The sequence below is a fragment of the Anopheles stephensi genome, chromosome X (genome assembly GCF_013141755.1).
Source record: "Anopheles stephensi strain Indian chromosome X, UCI_ANSTEP_V1.0, whole genome shotgun sequence".
In the NCBI taxonomy this organism is placed as follows: Eukaryota; Metazoa; Arthropoda; class Insecta; order Diptera; family Culicidae; genus Anopheles; species Anopheles stephensi.
The window spans coordinates 123,268-143,084 of record NC_050201.1 but is presented as its reverse complement, the minus strand read 5'-3'; the positions used below and the strand labels follow the sequence as shown (position 1 = coordinate 143,084).

At 39.9% G+C, this 19,817-nt stretch overlaps 3 protein-coding genes across 15 annotated transcripts in view; 1 reads left to right on the top strand and 2 right to left on the bottom strand.

Annotated features, from left to right (window-relative positions):
* The window catches only part of LOC118512391 (pituitary homeobox homolog Ptx1), a 48,700-nt gene extending 31,643 nt beyond the window's left edge, over positions 1-17,057 (top strand). For all 7 annotated transcript variants that reach the window (XM_036056986.1, XM_036057161.1, XM_036057075.1 and 4 more), the window contains one exon: positions 10,920-17,057. In XM_036056986.1, coding sequence (XP_035912879.1) covers positions 10,920-11,522 — 603 coding nt within the window. In that variant the 3' untranslated portion in view covers positions 11,523-17,057. The remainder of the gene's footprint in view (positions 1-10,919) is intronic.
* Positions 1-19,817, bottom strand: part of LOC118510623 (double-stranded RNA-specific editase Adar-like) — a 136,954-nt gene that overhangs the window by 95,752 nt on the left and 21,385 nt on the right. Inside the window, exon 2 of one of the 6 annotated variants that reach the window (XM_036052701.1) lies at positions 613-675. The exons of the other annotated variants lie outside the window; for them this stretch is intronic. The gene's annotated coding sequence lies outside the window, so the exon portion shown is untranslated. The remainder of the gene's footprint in view (positions 1-612; positions 676-19,817) is intronic. 6 annotated transcript variants of the gene reach the window in all.
* Positions 1-19,817, bottom strand: part of LOC118513329 — a 72,132-nt gene that overhangs the window by 31,059 nt on the left and 21,256 nt on the right. The gene's annotated exons all lie outside the window — the stretch shown is intronic.

Here is a 19,817-nt window from a genome sequence, read left to right as displayed (position 1 = left end):
CTTTCTGGAAGAAGGTTTTTAGCGAATGGCATTCGAAAATGCTTTTAATTACTTTGCCACAGACTGCACCTGTATCAGATGAATTATGAGGTTACTGGATTTTACTCCATTCTCCTCACCACTTTGATTTCGAAACAATGTTTATGTTCGCTTTACTTCACGTGTAAAATGTCTAGTGTCTAGGCGGAGCTTGCGATATTTTTCCATCCCAATATCGGATATCTTATGGAAGAGGCGCAGATAAATGAATGGCAGGAACAGAAAACAATACTTCTGTCTGTCGCAGAAGTACACATAGAGCCTAGAACTTGCCTATAAGGAACGGGTACGATAAGTGAATTGAAATAGTTGCTTTAAAATTCGTCGATATAAAAAAGAGTGCAACAAAAACACAACCACAGAAATGGTATCAAAGCAAAAAGCGTAAGTGATTATACAATTGAATGATTTATCGCGTTTGAAATGATATAATTGAACCACTGAGTGGACGAACCGAGAAGAGCAACGGCAATTGCAGGAATGCATCATGGCGGTGTTCAAGCACGTGGGACATTTTCTTTTTGGATTCAAATTTATCACCGTTAATTTAAAGTAAAACGTGAGCCAATATACCTTCAATTTTCATTGTAGCGGCGTCTAAACATATGTTATCTTTCGTCGTTTTTCCAGCGCGCTCTAATAAATCGAGAAAAATAAAAAGTGAAATTAATACCAGATGTTGCATATTACCAGGCACCTATGACGCGAAATAGTTAGCAAACGTATAAAATATCGCCAAATTATTCTAGTCCCAAACATGCAATTTAAAAAAAAAGACTTGCTTTGCCTATCCATAGTGCATAGAGTTGCATAAGTTTGCTTAAATTTCTATTGGGGACGAGAATCGCATAATTCGCTACCAGTAAATCACATTATTTGAATCCGAGTAAATTTCGGAGTATACTCTTGCTTTAATCGTAAAAATTGATCGCTCTTCGTGGCTGGTTGAATCGTAAGGCTGTCAGGATACTTATTGCATCACAATGATTGATTATGACACGAATCGATGGCTATATTGACAAGGCTATTTTAGCGGCTTTATTTCAAGAATTGCTTTTTTATGCAGTTTCCACATCGTTATTGTGGGCGAAATATTACATGGACAAGTTAGAGTTTTGTTTTAGTCTACTATTTCTGGGATACATTGTGAGGAAATAGTTGTTATCCACCAAGAATGTTCTAAACTAATTTGACTAATTATGTGAAGTACAGGAATGTTTTAAACCGTGTTTGTGTCTTTTTTATTCCGTATTTGTAAATCATTTGTAAAAGCGTCTTACTAGCATTCGTAAACTACTTACCTTCTAACCGGACTATTATTCAACTCTCCCTACCTCTTTCCTTTCCCCTGGCTTGCTAGCAGATGCACCCACGGACATACATATACGTGGGATGGCATCTAAATTATTCAACTCTCCCTACCTCTTTCCTTTCCCCTGGCTTGCTAGCAGATGCACCCACGGGCATACATACACGTGGAATGGCGTCTAAATGTACCATTTTTGCACTCTATTCGCCACTACTTATTGTAGAAAGTTGCTTCGAATCAAAACCGGGCAACAGATAAATAAACATTACATTAAACTAAAATATACCTACCCACTAGAACTATCCGGGCGGTTTAAGGAGGTAATCCTCACATGATTAAGACAATAAATCTAGGAGGATTACCACCAACCAGGGTAAGGACAAGGACGAGAGCGGTGGGTAACATTCAAATGTGTTTGTGTGTAAGTTTTGTAGGAATCGTTGAATTTCTCAACTGCCGTCGGAAGAGCCTTCGTTCCGTCTTTGATTTCGTATGTTTTTAATTTTTATGTTTAACCAAACACCTAAGTTTGTACTCTCGTTGTTGTTGTTTTGGTTTTGGAAAGCAAACCCATTTCTAAACATTGTCTCTTTGCCTTCGGGAACGACTGGACATACATTTTGTAGGATTCTATTTTTCCATGTGCCTACTGTTGCTTGTTCTGTTATACCGTGCGTACTGCAGGGCACGTAGCGTAACAGCATAAACAACAACTACACAGGACCGGCGGTAGATTAAAGGATCTGCCAAAAAGGTGCGGGTTTTAATTTCGTTTGACCAATTTTTGCATCCAAAACCGAAAATCGTTAGCCGAAGGGATTAGTGTGCATTGTATGAATATGGTTGTACTACTTTTACCGTTTTTGTTTTGTTGTTGTTTGTTTTTGTTTGGTGTGGATGAAATGCACTTCACAAGTTATAATTTGTGACAAGCTCTACTCAAGCTTCTACTACTGGCAGAATTTCCAGATAAAATGAATGCATAGTAAAATGGACGCCCATCAGAATTAAAAAATGAAATTTTAAGGAAATAAATTTTGCAAAAAATAGGACTCGACTATGAGGATCCATGTTTCAAGAGATAATAATATCGATTCCTTTTGAGAACCACAAATTATCCTAAAATGATCACCACGAGTCCTGCAAGACATTAGAAAAAAACACACAGACACACACACACACACACAAAGCTAGATCACACCTCTAAATCGACATGAATGGTTTGCTGCAAATCCTGCAAACACATCAAACTTTTGCGAAGCCCGATAGTCCACTGGTGAGAACATGTGTGCAAACCTGTCTTGCGGAGCAATGTCTTGCCAACACATACACAGAAGACATAGTGCATCGACGACGTGGTTCTGAGCCTTGAAACCCGTCGGTTCATCCGCGTATAGTGTACGACTAGCAACGGCAATCATTAATCTTGGTTCGATGTTCCAAAAATCATCGTAAATGGTCACCAGACATCTGGCCAACGTCCGGTAGAGTCCTTCGGAAGCCAAAAGGTACGATTTTTCGCTGCACGAAGGTGTTGCAAAATCGTCGAGAGGTGTTGCAAAATCGTCCGCTGCACGAAGGTGGCGCGGATTGAAGTATCAACACAAAGCAACAAATACGCATTTACCAAATCGGATGCGATTTTAGCTCACTTCCGAGGTAAAGGTAGTTATTGGGCAGTCTACCGATCAGACAAAACAGTTCTCTCGACATCCGATACGACGTAAGGACGTATGTTGGAATGTTGTGGATGTATATTGGAAATGGTTGTGTTGCCGGTGTTGTAGTTTTGTAGCAGTATTGACATCATCAAGCGCAATATTTAATTTACCGTACATTGTTTTTATGGCTTTTAGGTCACTTTGTGTTTTGTACAATCCGATACGGATCGGATGGTGTCGGGTGCTATGGACGATGGTTCGGAATTTCACAGTGGTACACTAGCAAATCTCTGTTTGAAAAGTTTTAGTTTCCCAACATCCGCAAGAAGCGCATATAGATCGGTTTCCTCCAACTTTCGCTACACATGAGCACGTTGTAGTACCACGGTGTGGTTAAACACTTGTTGATAAGCTAGCTTGGTAGTTTATTGTTCATGGTTATTTCGTTAGCATTTTTTTCTACGGAGATTTTCTTTCAATTTTTTTTGCGTTTCTAAGCCCAGTCCCGTTGGTGAGATGGTCGTTTAGGTAGTCTGTTTGAGTTTATGTTTGCACCGCGATGAGAGAAAGTGAAATAAAAACCATTACTGGAATGTATCAATCATGTTTACGATACTGTTCTGGAAGGCGAATGGCAATTTATTAAGCTGTTAAGTCCTTGTTATGGCACGTTAAATCATCTTTCATTTTGTTTCTTAACAACAAAAAAACTAACGTTTAACTTTATGTGAGCCGTCGGAAGAATCGAATGCATCGAATCGACGAGCAGTTTATCAATAGAATTCATTATGGTTTTCTATTCATCGGACTGTTAATTTTTATGTATGACATTGGTATTCAATTATAGCTTAAATGTGATTTAAATGAAAGTAAATATTTAATGAAGAAAATTTTGACCATCATGGTTAACATGTAATTAACTTACCACTGTGTCAGGATCTCACTCAATACAATACGCTACATTATTTTATTTATTTATTTTATATTTTAATTATGACGGCTTAACGCCGTATACTCAACAATACGCTTTATATTTCAATGATAAGAATAATTCTATATTTACTTGTTTGCCTGTATTTTTATTCGGTAGGAGCGACCTGGCCGTATTGCTGATGATTTGCCATTCATTTTTATTTATAATTATTACAATATTATTTTATATTAAACATATTATTTAAAAAGCATATGCTAAATTAAATATTAAAAAAGAACACTGTCGATATAATTTAAAATTAATTAATTAATAATTCAGTAAATTATTTTCATTCAAACATGACATTGATTTTGTCTTGACTTATAACAAGAACCAAAGGCTCTACTATTATCATTTTGAACGAGACAATTTATGAGAGAATGCGGATGGGTAGAATTTAAATATTACAGACACTAACAACGCACTTTGCGGATTGGATTTCAGGTGAAATACTGAAATTTTTAGCTAGTGTAAAAAATATTTTTTACCAAAAAACCAGCTCAAGCGATTAAAGATCTTTTTGATAAACAATATTTAGTTTGACCAAACATCCCTCATGTTAACAGACACAGTTAATTCCTTTCACTCTCGCACATGACAACGGGTTTCTTCTCAAGTGCCCATAAGCTTCAGGGTATTTGATCCACCAAAATTTGATGCCTCAAAGTGAAACATCCACAATAATTTGCAGAGCTGGTGGCGGGCAAAAGCCCTACCCGAAGGTACTACAACGGTGTGGGTCGCGCTCATATCAGAAACCTCAAATCGTACGCGTTTAATGAAATTTCATTTGTGTTTAATCCACCCTACTGAACTGCTGCTGGTGAGGTAGCATCGCGTTTCGATATAAATCAATCCCACGAGTCCGTCTATTTGCCACCTATTCCTCCGGTAGCCACACCAACTCTGACAGTTGCCTGTCACTATTATTCCGATTGGCTAGCGAATGCGAATTATGTTTGCATGCATGCTGGTGCAAACAAAGACCTCTCTTTTCCCTTTTTTTTTTTGTTTTGTTTGGGGACTCAGACTAGTCTGTGCATTTATTTAGTCTGTGGCGGATGTCACCACATATGCCTTACTGATGTTTTCCTGTCCCAGTTGTCCAGAGTTTGTAGCTTTTCCATATTTTGGTTGACCGTTTCGGTATTTCTTTAATTTTTACTCTCACGATTTAATTAGCGTTGATAACATATCAAATATAGGGCGGTATTTTTGATGATAACAAGTGATAATGCGACGTACGATACGTCTGTACGTCGTCAGCAAAACTAGCGTTAAATACACAGCGCACCACTTAACAGTAGTTCCAGTAGCAACACAAAATTGTGTATGCATGTGATTGGAACACATAATTAGTTATTTGTCTTTCAACCATCGTGAAACGAACGTAATGATGCTCCGCGCACTCATGTTTGTCACCACTAAGTTCAGAGACTTGAAGAGTTCAAGCCGTTATCTGAACGTTATCATAACCCATGAAGTCTATATCTACCGCCACTTTCCTCAACTCTTCATTCCAGTCTCATCAATCGCCACATCTTTGCACAGCCGGGCATGGAAGACACCAAACCATCAGTTATACATACCGGTCGCTAGAACATGATGATAAAAATTTGTATCCGTTATCAATTCGGTAGCCCGTCGGCAAGAGCGCATTGAATTGTTTACCGGACCCCGCGTGGCTTTGGCTTGTGACGCCGAAGGCAGCTTTTTTTTTCATTCTTCCTCGACTTCTTCTATTTGTTAATTTGTTTGTTTGCCTGCTTGCTTTTTTGTATATTAACACATGCGTTTGCAAAGGGGTAGCTTGAAGAAAAGGATTCAGATGGGATCTAATCTACCAGCGGCCGTATCAGCTGTCCATGGTGAATCTTCCTGCTTGGAAAGACTAGATTTTTATGAGCAGTGCCATCAGACAAAAACTGTTACTCCCGATTGCAACTAACTATGAATTTATGAATTGTAGCACTAGGTGCATTTCACGGTTCCCAGGGCTGCCCGGACAAAGAAATCTTTCAAATATTTATATCCGCACTTAAGAGTCAGGCAAACATATATATCCGATGATCCCCACTTTGATACTGATGCGAAGTGCGGCATTTACTAGGGGATAATGAGGTTACGCCGGTTGTCCATCTTGCTCATCATCATTGTTTATCATTTTCAAGTCTCACAGTCATGAAAATGTCGCCTACTTGATGTGCTGTTACAAACAGAATGAACTCAATAAAAATCACTCAAGTGTATATGTGGAGGTGTGTGTGGTGCTGCTTTCTTGATTATGTGTACATCTTCTCGTTTCTTGCCATAACTTGTGGCATGTAGTAGTAGTCAAAGACATTTGTTCTACCAAGACGAAGCTTAATTACTGCATTATATTGCACACCGAAATGGTTCACATTCTATTATTATCATCCATATACATACAAAAAATACCACCTAGCAACACGTTACAGTCATCTTTCTTCAAGTGCACATTACAGTCACGTACGCAGCAACAGCAACTGGAACAGGAACAAATTGAAAGGAAATCGAAAATACCGAAAACATCACTTGCAAACCCCTTTTTATTTAATTTTTTTTCATTATTACGCTGGGCTAATGCAACCCACTTCACAAAATACCTTCAGCGAACTAGGTATCCGAGTTGCAAAGTTCAAGTGCAGCGGAAAACGGTGGTGAAAGGCTTAGGATGGGCCCACTTTATACGTGGAGTAGTGTCAGAGCGATTGTCACGACTATCTGTTACAATGTCGCTGGTCTCGCCGTCGATAACAAGCTTGTTTGCCATGTTTTAGGCGTGTTTCCGACATTTGCGGGAACAGGTGCTCGCAATGTTAGCTTCTCTTTCTATAATCATAATGAAATATTGAGTCGAGTTTTGTTTATATAATTTAAATATTTAAAACCAGTAATTCAAGCAGCGTGTTACTGATGAAGTTTTTGGCTGACTACGGTACTAGTGACAAAGCAGAAGTTCATCTATATTTCCTGGCTATGTTAGTAATATTTCTTGATGAATAGAATCAACATAACTTTTCAAATGTAACCTTTTAGTCAAGATTCGCATGGGACAATAAGTTAAAACCACCATGACTAGATAAATCCCAGATCTGTTAAACAATCACCCATATTCCGTTCATCTTCAACACTCCAAACAGCAATGATGCAAACCGACCAAATTTCCAAAGTCTTGAGAAAAATGACTAAAATGATTCCTCTTTCAAAATAAAGACATTAGTGATGGTTCATTCTTTTCGCGTTAACCAAACCAGCAGGCACTGTGTCCAATTGGCACGCGTTTCCCGGACCGGGCTACAAGCTCGAACGAATTCAATTGTCACCGGCCGACGACGGCCATGGAACGACGGAACGACGAATCGTTACTTTTACTTTTCCGCTAGCTTGTGCTACCACGCGTTACATCCAGGCGCTTCCACAGATTGCACGGCTCATTATACGCCTCATCAACAGTAGCAATTTTTGTTATAGGGGGGGGGGGGTTTCCTGGGCACCCAACAGTGTATAAATAATAGAGCGCGAGGTATGTTTTTTTTTCCCATGTTTGAGCGTGTACTTCGTTTCTGTAGGAAGACGCGACAATAAAGAGTATGCGTGGCTCGCGCACGCGCGCTCGCGCGTGTGTGTGTGTGTGTGTGTGTGGCTGCACACAAGCGAAAAGTAAGGAAATAAAACGCATCCAATTTTCCACCATTTTTCGCTCCGCGTCCAAGAAACTCCCCTCATTCATTATTTTCTTTTACACGCCCCGGGAAGGTGGCTTAAGAAGAAACTAAACTACCGGGTGCGGATGTTCCATCGCAGACGCCGCTGCTTCTGCGGCTGCTGACGCCGTATGCTCGACGACAGCAGCAAAAGGAAGAAGCACAAAACACGGGAAAACGACAGAACAAAATGCACAATTTCACGCAGAGAGGCCCAACGCATAGGTAACGAAATCGTTAATCATGACCGAGGATTACGCTTATAATCCGTTCGGCAAACAAAAAATCCTCTGCCCTACCCGATCCCTACCCTGCCTTTTTTCATGGGTGCACACCGGAAAATGGTCACGACACGTGCGTTTAAATAGGCGCAACTAAAAGCGCATCCTTCGGCCCGAAGTTGATTTACTTTTTGGCGGTGCATGAAAGTCGATTAAAGTTAACGAGAGTTTAATCTCGTGCATACCAACACAACAACGGCGCACCATCACCGGCAGCAGCAGCATCATCATCATCATCATTGATGCTGTGCATGCGGCCATGTAATGGTGGTAATGCTGAAATCTCACACGCAGCCTTCCCACCCTCCCCCTCCCCCCCCCCTTGCCGGTACCTGCTGTGTGATTTGTGAGTTTAGAATCTTTTTTGTGGTGATGTGCCGGTAGTTAGGATCGCTAGTCTTTTATTTTAGCTTAGCCATTCTTTGGTTTGCTGCCTGCGGGAAAACAAGGAAAATGTCGGCCAGAAGAGTCATATTTTCCTCCATCCATAGTTGGATGGTGCAGCTAACTCTTTAATGGTTCTCTGTGCTTTTGTGGTTCGTGACAAGCTTGAATCGGAAAAAACATTATTATTTTCCACTGGAGGTCTCTTAAATAAAGTTTTATGAGTTTGCATTTACTAATGTGACGGTGGTCCGGTTGCCGAGGCGACAGCGGCGCCGGTCTTCATACGGCAGGGCCGGGGTTCAAATCCCATCCAGACCGCCTCCCCGTACGAAAGGCTGACTACTTTTTTACGGGTAAAATCAAGTCACAGAAAGCCAGAAATGGCAGGCCGAGACCTCTCGAGGTTGTAGTGCCACAGAAGAAGAAGAAGAATGTGACGGTGGGCTGCGATGACTTCTTTAATGTGCTTCCATATCTTCTAACTAGCACTTTAATTTATTATTATTTTAGAGCTAAATTTTTACAAGTGTGTGTTGTTTGTGATTTTAAAAATTCTTGCCTTTGTTTAGCTTATGGAAGTCCTCAAAAAGGGAGGATAAATATAAAATTCATGAGAATTTATACTATTTATACTATAATTTAAGCGCGTGGCCCACAGATACGTTTTAGCAGTTGCGCTATAAACAGCTTCTACTACATACAATTGCAAATGATTGGAATTAGTTTGTTTTCATAACTATTGTGATGGTGTTTTTTTGGTACGTATTTCCAAACTATCCCAAATTGTAAACAACCACACGATTATCAATTTTCATTAATGAAAAAAACCTAATACAGAATTTAATGGTAATTTTAACAAATAGCTTATTTTTAATTGAAACGTTTCACAACTAAATCTCGTCAACTATCGTAGGAAATGTTAAGCACACTCAGCGTGGAATGTCATTTAAAAGTTTCTCGGTTTTTCTTGACAATAGATGTTTGTTCCCTAGGTTTTGAAAAGACTTTATAGAAAATGTAAAACCAAACCGATTATTGACACCTTTCTACACCAGCAACTTCACAAACATTAATAAATATGAAAATAAACCAAACGAGTGTGTTTCGAGTTATTTTCCATCATAATAAATAAATCTACTAATAGAAACAAATCCCCTTATATTTATCTGTCCTGTGTACTCGTGTGTAACACGCAACTCACACACGCATACGAACCAACCATGGTGATGCAGCGGCACACAAGATGTACGGAATAGTTGGTATTGAGCGACAGTAAAATAGGTATTTCCAGGGATTATGTTAACCGAACGTAGAGGATTTCATTGCAGATGGCTTTCGGAAAACGTACGTACGTACATTCATACGTACCGACTACCGATGTGTCGCGGTGACAGCCCACAAGTGCTTTCCACGCCGCCGGACGCTTTCGGGTGCTTTTACTGGTTCGCCTACCACCTCCGGCACCCGCATCATCCCATCCCGTAAAATCCCCTTTGTATTGAAGAACAACGGATAAAGGTGGTAGCTTTGGGTAGGCTTTTCACATATGCTCTTGTATGATGCATAAATTTCAGCGGCGAAATGAAACGACGAGGATGAGAACACAAGAACGCTCGCTGTTTCTAATCATACGGTGTCGATGAAAGGGGGAAAAAAGAATGTGCAGGGATAGCAAATGCAGGATCGCAAATCGGGCATCGGGCACCGGGCATGATTGTATTGTCGTCAAAAATCGCACATTTTCATATTGCTTCCAAAGATCCTAAAACGTAGTACGAATATTAAAGGTGACCCGGTTGGTAGGCACTGTTCGGAACGCGCACTGCATGTGCGCAAGTAGGCAAAGGCAAAGTTTCCGAAATGGGGGGTTTTTGACCACACGAAATCCGCCGGAAACGCGTTAAATTTCGTTGCCGTCCGCATGTTGTGGATTTGTAATGGGAAATGGTAGGTTAAATGAAAGATATATAGTGCTGAAAGCCCCTACTCTGAACGCGTTTGGAGTGTGTTACACTGCGATGAATTTGTATCGACGCTTCCATAGTCTTGTTGCAATGCATGTAACTCCTGAGGTCTTAGATAACACTGTTTGCATACCGAGCTACAAAAATATTTACAGATCAATTTACTACATTTAAACATCATAATTGCACATGGTTTTCCGGTGTGAAGAATGTGTAAACGTAGCCCAATAAGGACAATAAACTTAATAAGTTAAAATCTAAGTATAACACACCTATGGCATATAATTTTGGTGCTTGCTTTAAAAAACCGCAAGGACCACCCGCTAGCAGAGGTGACAGCAGCTGTCACCGAATTCATACGGCAGGACCGGTGTTCAAATCCCATCCATCCAAAACCTTGGTCTTCGTTGCTAACGGAAGAAAATGTTGTGCTAATCTGTGCTGATCTTACAGGCAAATAATTACGATCCGATAAGATAGTTATGAACACCAAGTAGCCAAAGCAGTATTATTAGATTTCATTGTTGATATCTTACTGTGCATGTAAACTTAATTTCGACTAATTCATCTGTTCCAGGTATGGTTTAAAAACCGACGGGCCAAATGGCGCAAGCGAGAACGGAACCAGATGAATGCAATTGCTGCGGCCGACTTCAAGAACGGGTTTGGGCCCCAGTTTGTGCAGCCGTTCGCCGACACCGACACGCTGTACTCGTCCTACACTTATAACAACTGGGCGAAGGTACCGTCACCACTCGGTGCTAAAACGTTCCCGTGGACGGTGAACCCGCTCGGAACGTCGATCGTGTCGACCAACCATCACCAGAATTCGATCAACTGCTTCAACACGTCCGCTTCCTCGGTGGCAGCGGGTATGGCCGGTACCGGCACGATGCTACCGGCCAGCATGGGTACCGGCCTGACTGGTACGTCTGGTGCGTCCGGTGTTTCGCCGACACCGTGCCCCTACACGACGCCTACCAATCCGTACATGTATCATCATCGTGCTGCGGCCGAACCGTGCACAGCCATGAGCTCCAGTATCGCCACGCTCCGGTTGAAGGCAAAGCAGCATACGTCCGGTTTCTCTAGTCCCTATTCCGCGTCGTCTCCCGTGTCCCGCTCGAATTCAGCCGGCCTGTCCGCCTGCCAGTATGCGGGCGTCACGGATACGGTCTGAAACGCGGCTAGTGCGAACAACAACCCGTTCGGCACACTGCTTCTATTTGTGTCACAACCGTCGACAATGCCACCGCCGTCACCCCCACTGTCCCTAAAGGCGGGGACACCGCAGGCAGCCACAGACGGACCCGGTGATAGCTCCCCTATCGCACACGCCCTTCACCAGCATCATCAGCAACAACATCATCTTTCACATCAGTCACTGACTGCGTCACCAATATTTTCGCATCCGAGATCAGCGAGACAGCCACAATATCCAGAACAGCTATATACGCATCATCAATATCATCGCCATCAGTATCCAAATCATCAACAGCATCAGCAGCAGCAACACCAACAATCATCACACCACCAACAACAACAGCAACATCAGTATCAGCAGCAGTTAGCCTTCTCAACCTCCTTCGCCTCGGTCACTCCGCCGGATCTGGAAATGTCTGGAGACGTCGTACTGCACGGCGGTTCGAACGCTACCTCACCTACATCCGCCGCAATGGCTGCACTATTTGTCGCCAAAGGACAACTGCCAACGCACGAGTACGGCACAGTTGGACGAGTATGATAACGGGCGATGTCAAGGAAACGGTTGCGGCGTTGCAAGAAATAAGAAGACCCACAACATCCTAAGTACCCCAGTGCGGCTTCTCCCAATACACGGTGTGAGCGATGTAGAAATAGAATCAGACAGATAAAGGTGGGATATAACTAAACAGCGATGGATGAGAATTACGGAGAGGAAGAAAAGGAAGTTTGAGAGGGAATTAGTAACTTACACAATAGACAACAAAATTACACATTTTACCACACGCACATACGCACGCATTAATGGAAGCAAATACACTTTTTGCTTTGTCGCACTGTTTTGCAATAGAAAAGAAGAGAAAGTTGTTGAACCAACATTTGCATTAACACCCTCTGACTTCTGACGTCCGACAGTGCAGAGCAAACAAGATAATATTAGAACAGTTATGTTTCATCGGTGGCTTCTTGCAAGTGTACAAATTAGTGAAAATCTTTCCCACACCTAGCATTATACATGGCATGGGAAGATTCTACTTAGTATCAGACGTTCCAATTTTTCTCCAGCTATCACCAGCGTCTCATGTTCTATTTCCCTGTCTAATTTGTATACGGTTTGTGTGTATATGTGTAGCAATCATGTACATCTTGACTATACACCAAACGCTTCTACATCAACTCTTTTTATCCCCTTTATGACCCATATCAGTGTCGTTCGGTATATTAAGTACGCATAGGTTACGGTAACTGGGTGAACGAGTTCAATCATTTTTTCAGACATCCTTTCCTGGTACGTTGTAACCAATGGAGTACTTGAAGCCTCAAAAAACTTGGTTTAACTTTTTATATTTGAAATAGTAAATAAATAGAGCTACGCTTGTTTGACATACAACAAGAACGCTAACGCTTGCTCGTAGCTGTGAGTGGTGACGTATTACGCATAACGACAAAAAATTAGTGAATGACACTCACGAGCTGGAATACCCTCCGTGTGTGTGTGTGTGTGTGTGTGTGTGTGTGTGTATGTGTGTGTGTGTTTTTGGCATGCTGTAATCGATAAAAATGCCTCATTTCTAATTCCCATCGATTTGTACTCACTATACTCACAATCCCCATCGAATTGTGAGATTTGTCCATTGTCTCAATATTGGTGACATAACAGGCGAGCAAGTTACCTGAAGGAGCTGTATTTTCATACTGTGTATGGTTTTTGCAGCGATGTTTGTCAATGTGCCGATGTTTGTCACTGCTAATAAATATGTCATTTAACAGATATATTCGTTTTTTGTTTGCATAAAATATTATATCAAAAGATTCCAACATATTTTCAGAAGTTGAAGTTGGATCAGCTTGCATAAATGTCACCTAAGTTTTTTTTCTTGGTATTTTAAGATTAAACCACACATTGATTATGAGCTGCATTTCCGATTTTTCTATGAAATCGAGGGCTGAAGAGTAAAACACAAAAGAAATAAACTTTACACAATAAGAAGAAGAGTCTTTGCCTGTTCACTTAAATAAAATCAATAAAAGTAATAATAATAACAGTGCTAGTGCAAGAAAGGGATGGAAAACAGGAAAAGGCGGTTTCAATCGGACAGCGGTTTCCTTCGAAATGATCAAAGCGGGCGCGCTGATGGGTTCGTTGATTTATTTATTTTCAGTTTTACCTTTCCTCCACTCTCTAACCCTCTTTTTGCTGCCACCTTAATCAGCATGCTCAAATACATTTATACATACATACATACACACAAAAGCACGCACCCTATCCCCTTGCTGTGCCATGAAATCGGGAAAGTGACATCAAAAGATTGCAACACAGGCGCACGTGAGTAGTTACCGACAGAAGCCAATTTCACTCCACTCCAACCTCCCAGTTAAGCTACCCCACCCCTTTACAACCGCCCCCTCGCCATACCTTTTGACCCTTGTTATCGGTCTTATCACACCGAAAAGGGGATAAGTAATTTTGATATCAAAAGTTAATGTTCCCATCGGACAAACGGGGTGCAAGGTTTGAGAGGGGTGCGTGTGTGTGGCGGAAAACGGAAGGTATGTATGACACAGCCACAAGGCGGCACTAGGCACAAAGCGCCAAATCCTTCACCGGAGCCGGCTGTCGGCTGTCGGCTGTCGGCTTGTTTCAAGAAACCCCTATTCGATCATTTCACTTCACCTACCATGTCTGCTGCTTTTGCTGCTGCTACACCATGCACCCACGCGAGTTTACCCACCCTTCTTCGCATCTTTCCACCAACTTACACCTCCACCATCTATTCGAGAAGGTGTGAAAGATGACTGTGCAGATCAAGCGCGAGTTAATTAATTAAAGCGCTCACAACAATCGAACCGATGCGCACGATCCGAGCACCGAGCACTGCAAAGCAAGCATCAGTACACATTGATCTCTATTTTGACATTCGAAACTAGGCGACTTTCTCGTCAACCGAACTCCCACAGTGGTTTGGATTTTTTATTTTGTTTTCATTGCAAATACTACCAAATTCAAATACTAATCAAACACAGTCTGAGTAAGGAGTACGAAACACATATACACGCACGAGCACTATGAAATACATTTACGAAAATACTCGGATACGTCGGATACACAAATTGCTGGTACAAAATTCATTGGGTTCCGAGCCGCCCAAGTAGAAACTAAAAATGCGCTCGAAGCTGTGATACTTCATCTCGGCAAAATAATACAACAATAAAAAACGAAGACTATTCTCTTCTTTTGGAAGAGTAAACAAAAATTTAAAAAAATAACCATTAATACCCACAATACCCTAGAAATGTCATATTTCTAGTGGCATTTCGCTTTACCAAACACCAAACACCATCATAATTCTTACACGAAAACATATGTACAAAACTCACAAACACGCAAACACACACATACACACACACACACACACACACACACACACACACACACACACACACACACACACACACACACACACACAGACACACACACACACACACACACACACACACACACACACACGCAGAAGCTACCGAATGCTCGTTTTACATATGCTATTTTATACAGTAAACAGTGGGGAATAACCCATACGAGAAAACAATAACAAAACACAAAAAGCGATCTAGGCGGCGGTGGTGTATGTATATCCTCACAGATTAATGAAAAACAACAACTTAAATGTTACAAAAAAATGTATGACCTTTAAAAACCACATCAACATACAGAACAAACAAACCCAACTTTACAATACAGATTATAATAATTACTGCAGTACATTTAACGGTAATACTAATAATAATATAAATGCTTTTAATAATATCCTGAACAAAAACTAATGGCAGAAAATACTGATTGCCAAAATGATCACTCAGAACTACACACCGTTGAGTGCAAAATAAGCACAGAAGGGTAGAGATGTTTTTTAAAAAGATATTTTGACCGTTTGTTCATTTTACATTTCTGCTCAAACATCAACCAAGTATATGGTATATGAAAGAGTTCTGACATCAGATTATACGATTAAAACCCATTTCTAATAATGATATTTGGGGTTCGTGCCACAACAAAACAAACATGTAAAACTGTTTCTTCATCATTCACATAGACCGCTGTGAAAAATTGAAGGAGAAAGTAAATGCTATCTGATCAACAGTTTCAGTTATGTACATACAATGCATGCGCAGATATCTTTTTCTTAATCACTTCTTCAAACAAAATTTTGGATTGTGTGATCAAAAAAAGAAAGAGAAAACAATATGTTGATGTAGTGTAACAAAAGGTGCCATATTTTATGTGCAATACACTCGCCAGCAAAATGTCCATTCGTCCCCATTATTATGTCCCATTCTTCGTTTATAAACAAAAGTACCACTGAAGAGAAAACAAAAGCAAAATAAACGAAAAGATGATTACAAGGAGCTGTCGAAGAGGTTTTCGATAGAATTCGTAGCTAGCGGTGGTTTGAGATTTTTTTTGTTTTTCGTTTTGTGTATACAATATAAAGCGAGGCCTCGATTGCTGTACGGCGATTTTAACATTCGAAAGGTGTAAATTTGAGCTAATGAAAAAAGAAACTGAAGATTAGAAAATCGTGTTCAACATCAAGTGAACAACTACTACCGAACACGTACATAAATTAAGGCTTCCACAGGGCAGATAGATGACAGGACGATATACGACACACGGAATTATTTAGTATAGATCCTAGTGAACGATAATCAACCAGTGAGAGGAATGCATGCGTGCATCTCGTGTCGATCTTATCAGCAAACCTCTAAAGAAGCTTCTACTCAGCAAGCCCACAACACTCAGGCACAAGCTCAATTGAGAACGTTGTGTGTGCGTAGTGGCTTAAATTATTTCCATTTAAAAATGCAGACATTAAAAATACAAACAAAACAGCAACAAGAAAAACTAATTCTCACTACAATATTTTAAATTGACAAAAGTAATCGATTCTAGAGTATATGTAACGAGCAGTAATGGAAACGAAACATCACATCTCGTCTAGTAAAACATAAGCAAGAATGATCAAAGAGTATAGCAAAAAGATGCAAAAGCAGTGAAAGACAAATAAGACAGTGGAACCAAACATTTAAAAAACCAAAAAACAAACAAAATGGACAGCCCTCTGTGTGTGCGTTTCAAGAGAGCAAGAGAGAGAGAGAGAGAGAGAGAGGAGAGAGAGAAAGTGAGAGATAGAGAGAAATAACAGAGTGGGTAATAACAGGGAAACAGAAACAAACAAACATACAAACAAGCTATGAAAACAAACCATTTGATAAAATGTTTTCTAATTTGAGCGGATATTGGTAGGTAAGCACGCATTCTTCGATCCGAGCGCTCGTTCCCAAAATGGCAAGGTAGAGAGGTAGGGCGCGTGTAGAGAGATGTGTGCTACCATAGTAGTATAATTATGAGCTGTACAACACAGACGCTGCTTAGATGCAATCGGAAAACATCCCTTCTTAATATTAGTACTTTGTATTTAGTAATTAAAACAAATATATCTATATATTATTTGAACCGTGTTTGCTGTTTGTGCTACTTGTTCCCAAAACACTGCCGCACCACACTTCAAGGGAGGGCACATACGCACTTGCATGATCTCCATCAACGGGTATACACTTTCGTGAACCTAATGCCTTAATGAGCTACGATTCGAATTGCATGCGAGATTCAGAGCGTTGCCTAAGAATATGCGGTGTGTGCTTATCGCCCCTAACCGATTGGACAATGCAAAAGTTCGGATACGGTAAACGAAAATGTTGTTTATTTGTCTCTTAATTTATTCAATATGTATCATAGGCGAGTTGACCATTTCGGCTATCGGATTGTTCGTAAACTTGCTACTGTCAACGAACCAGCTGTGATTATGAAGCTTGGTTATTAGGCACAGTAAAACATGTATAGAAATATCCCAACCTATATTAAAAATAAATAAAATCATTTTCACTGATTTTTTTTTACTTCGGTTGTTTCGATTTAGTTTCATTTCTGATTGTCTTTCTAATTAATTAGACACATAATGGATTGTTTGTCGGGTTTCTTCTTATACATATGTCTTCACATTACTGCACATCTCCAGGTTACATAAGCATGTTTTCATGATTTTGTATCACCCGTTGTGTTGTAAAAAATTACAATAAAAATATCACAATTCAATGCAATTATGCATTAATCCTCGTGCATTAATTCCCAAATGATTTTTTTTTCAGATATACGTAAAAACATTACACCACTTTAATGTTTTCTTTTCAATACATACAGAAATGAATCAATACAAAAACTTGATATTTGTGATACTTGTGGTTTGTTTTTTTTTTTGTCCCAAATATCGGCAAATAAATCTATTTAAAGATTTCTGTGCAGATATTTGGGTCAAACAAAAACAAAGCACAAGTATCACTGCAAGTAAAGTTTTAATTTCGTGATTTTAAATAGCACGAGCTTTGAATTAATATTACGACCACATGGGTGTGTGAGGGTATATTTTGTTTGTTTTTTAAATTAGTAAGCGACGAGGTGGAATGACATTTAGAGATACACAATGACCTACCATAAGAATATTTAAAAATACAAAATAACAATGATAACAGAAAAAAACGATATTCATGGGGGACGTAACGATATGTGGTTTTCCATTACACCATCGCATGTAAGTATGGCTTGAAATATTTATATTCCGAATGCGAAACGAACAACTGACTTAAAATTCCATTGCATCGGGATGAGAAACCCGTAGTAAACCATATTATTAGACTATATAAAAATAGTTTTAAAAATAAATTACAAACATGCTCAACTTACAAAACATGCTCAACTTCAAGAAATTTTTAAAAAATAATTCGAAACTGCAAAAGGCTGGTGGTAATGGTGTAAAATATGAGTTTAATGAAAACAAAGAACTTTAGGTGAGTAAAAGAAAACAAAAAAAAAGCAACCAAAAAAGGAACAAAAAACACACAAAAAAAAACTACGCACAATGAGAAATTTATTTATCGTATAGTTTCGCTAATAGTAAATAAACAAGAGTGTGTGGCACGGTAATTTCGGTGAAAAACGTACACGTTACAGAAAGCATTGTAAGTTAATATGTTGTGGCGTTCGAAGCAAAAAAGGCGAAAACAAAAAAAAATACAACTCATAAACAAAACCCCATGTACACATATCTAACGGAATGTCAACAGTCAAACTTTCGTAATGAAGGCTTTAGAAGTAGTAAGAATGGCGAGACACTATAAAGCAAAGGCAAATGATATCATGAAAAATTCGCATCAACAGGAATGAAATAACAAAAAAAAAATGGTTAAAGACTCATGAAGACCCCCCCACCCCCGACTAAAATTTGTGTTGTGGGCAGATATGTGACCTGTATTTTTTATTGCAAAGTATGTTGTTTTGCGTGGTCCTTAAATGTTCGATAAAAAATTGTGCATTGTTGCTAATTATGGTTCCTGAACACAGAGTAGAACATGATAAGTTAATTTATAAGTGTATTTAACACATTTCAACAAGTGCTTGGCTCATCTTCGTCTATTTTCCCCTTTATCAAATATATATGCCCGGTTCCAAGTTTACATCAAATCATTGTTCCGCTACCGTCCGAGAATGCTATGCAAGTTATAGGCCAGATTACTCACCCGACGGTCGATGAATACATAACCTACTTTTGCTAAAGTCAATGCTCAGGGAGAAGGAGGTTTGATAAAAGACTCGAGAAGGCCCCCCTAGAATCTTTTGCGTGCAGCACTGTGGCCTGTCATTTTTGATGTACAGTGGGATTTCTGAATGTTCAAAACTCATTTGATATAAACATTGTGCATTGTTCCTTAATACAGTTACTAAACAGCGAGTAGAGCGTAGAGATAATATACATTGTAAGAAGTGATTTGAAATGTTATTATTCTTATTTTTTCCTCCTTTTCTAGGCCCGTTAACAAGTATCCATCGAACCAATGTTCCGTTACAGCCCGGAAACACCGTGTATGTTGTAAGCCTGATTGGTCACTCCTAGCGTGACCAAAAATTATTACGTAGCTCCTGTACGCCAATATAAATGGTCAGGATAGAGGGAGAGGGATTTCATCGAATAATAAACAATATTTCATGCGACTTTATTCAACCATTTTTGACCACACTGAAAGCACACTGTGAAGCTTTCGCAACGTGTACAGCAGATTGCTCACATTTAGGCGTAAATCCTACAGTGCCTAACAATTTTTTTTCAGGGGGGAGGGGGGGCTTCTCGAGTCTTTTACCGGAGGTTTTAATCGAATAATAAGC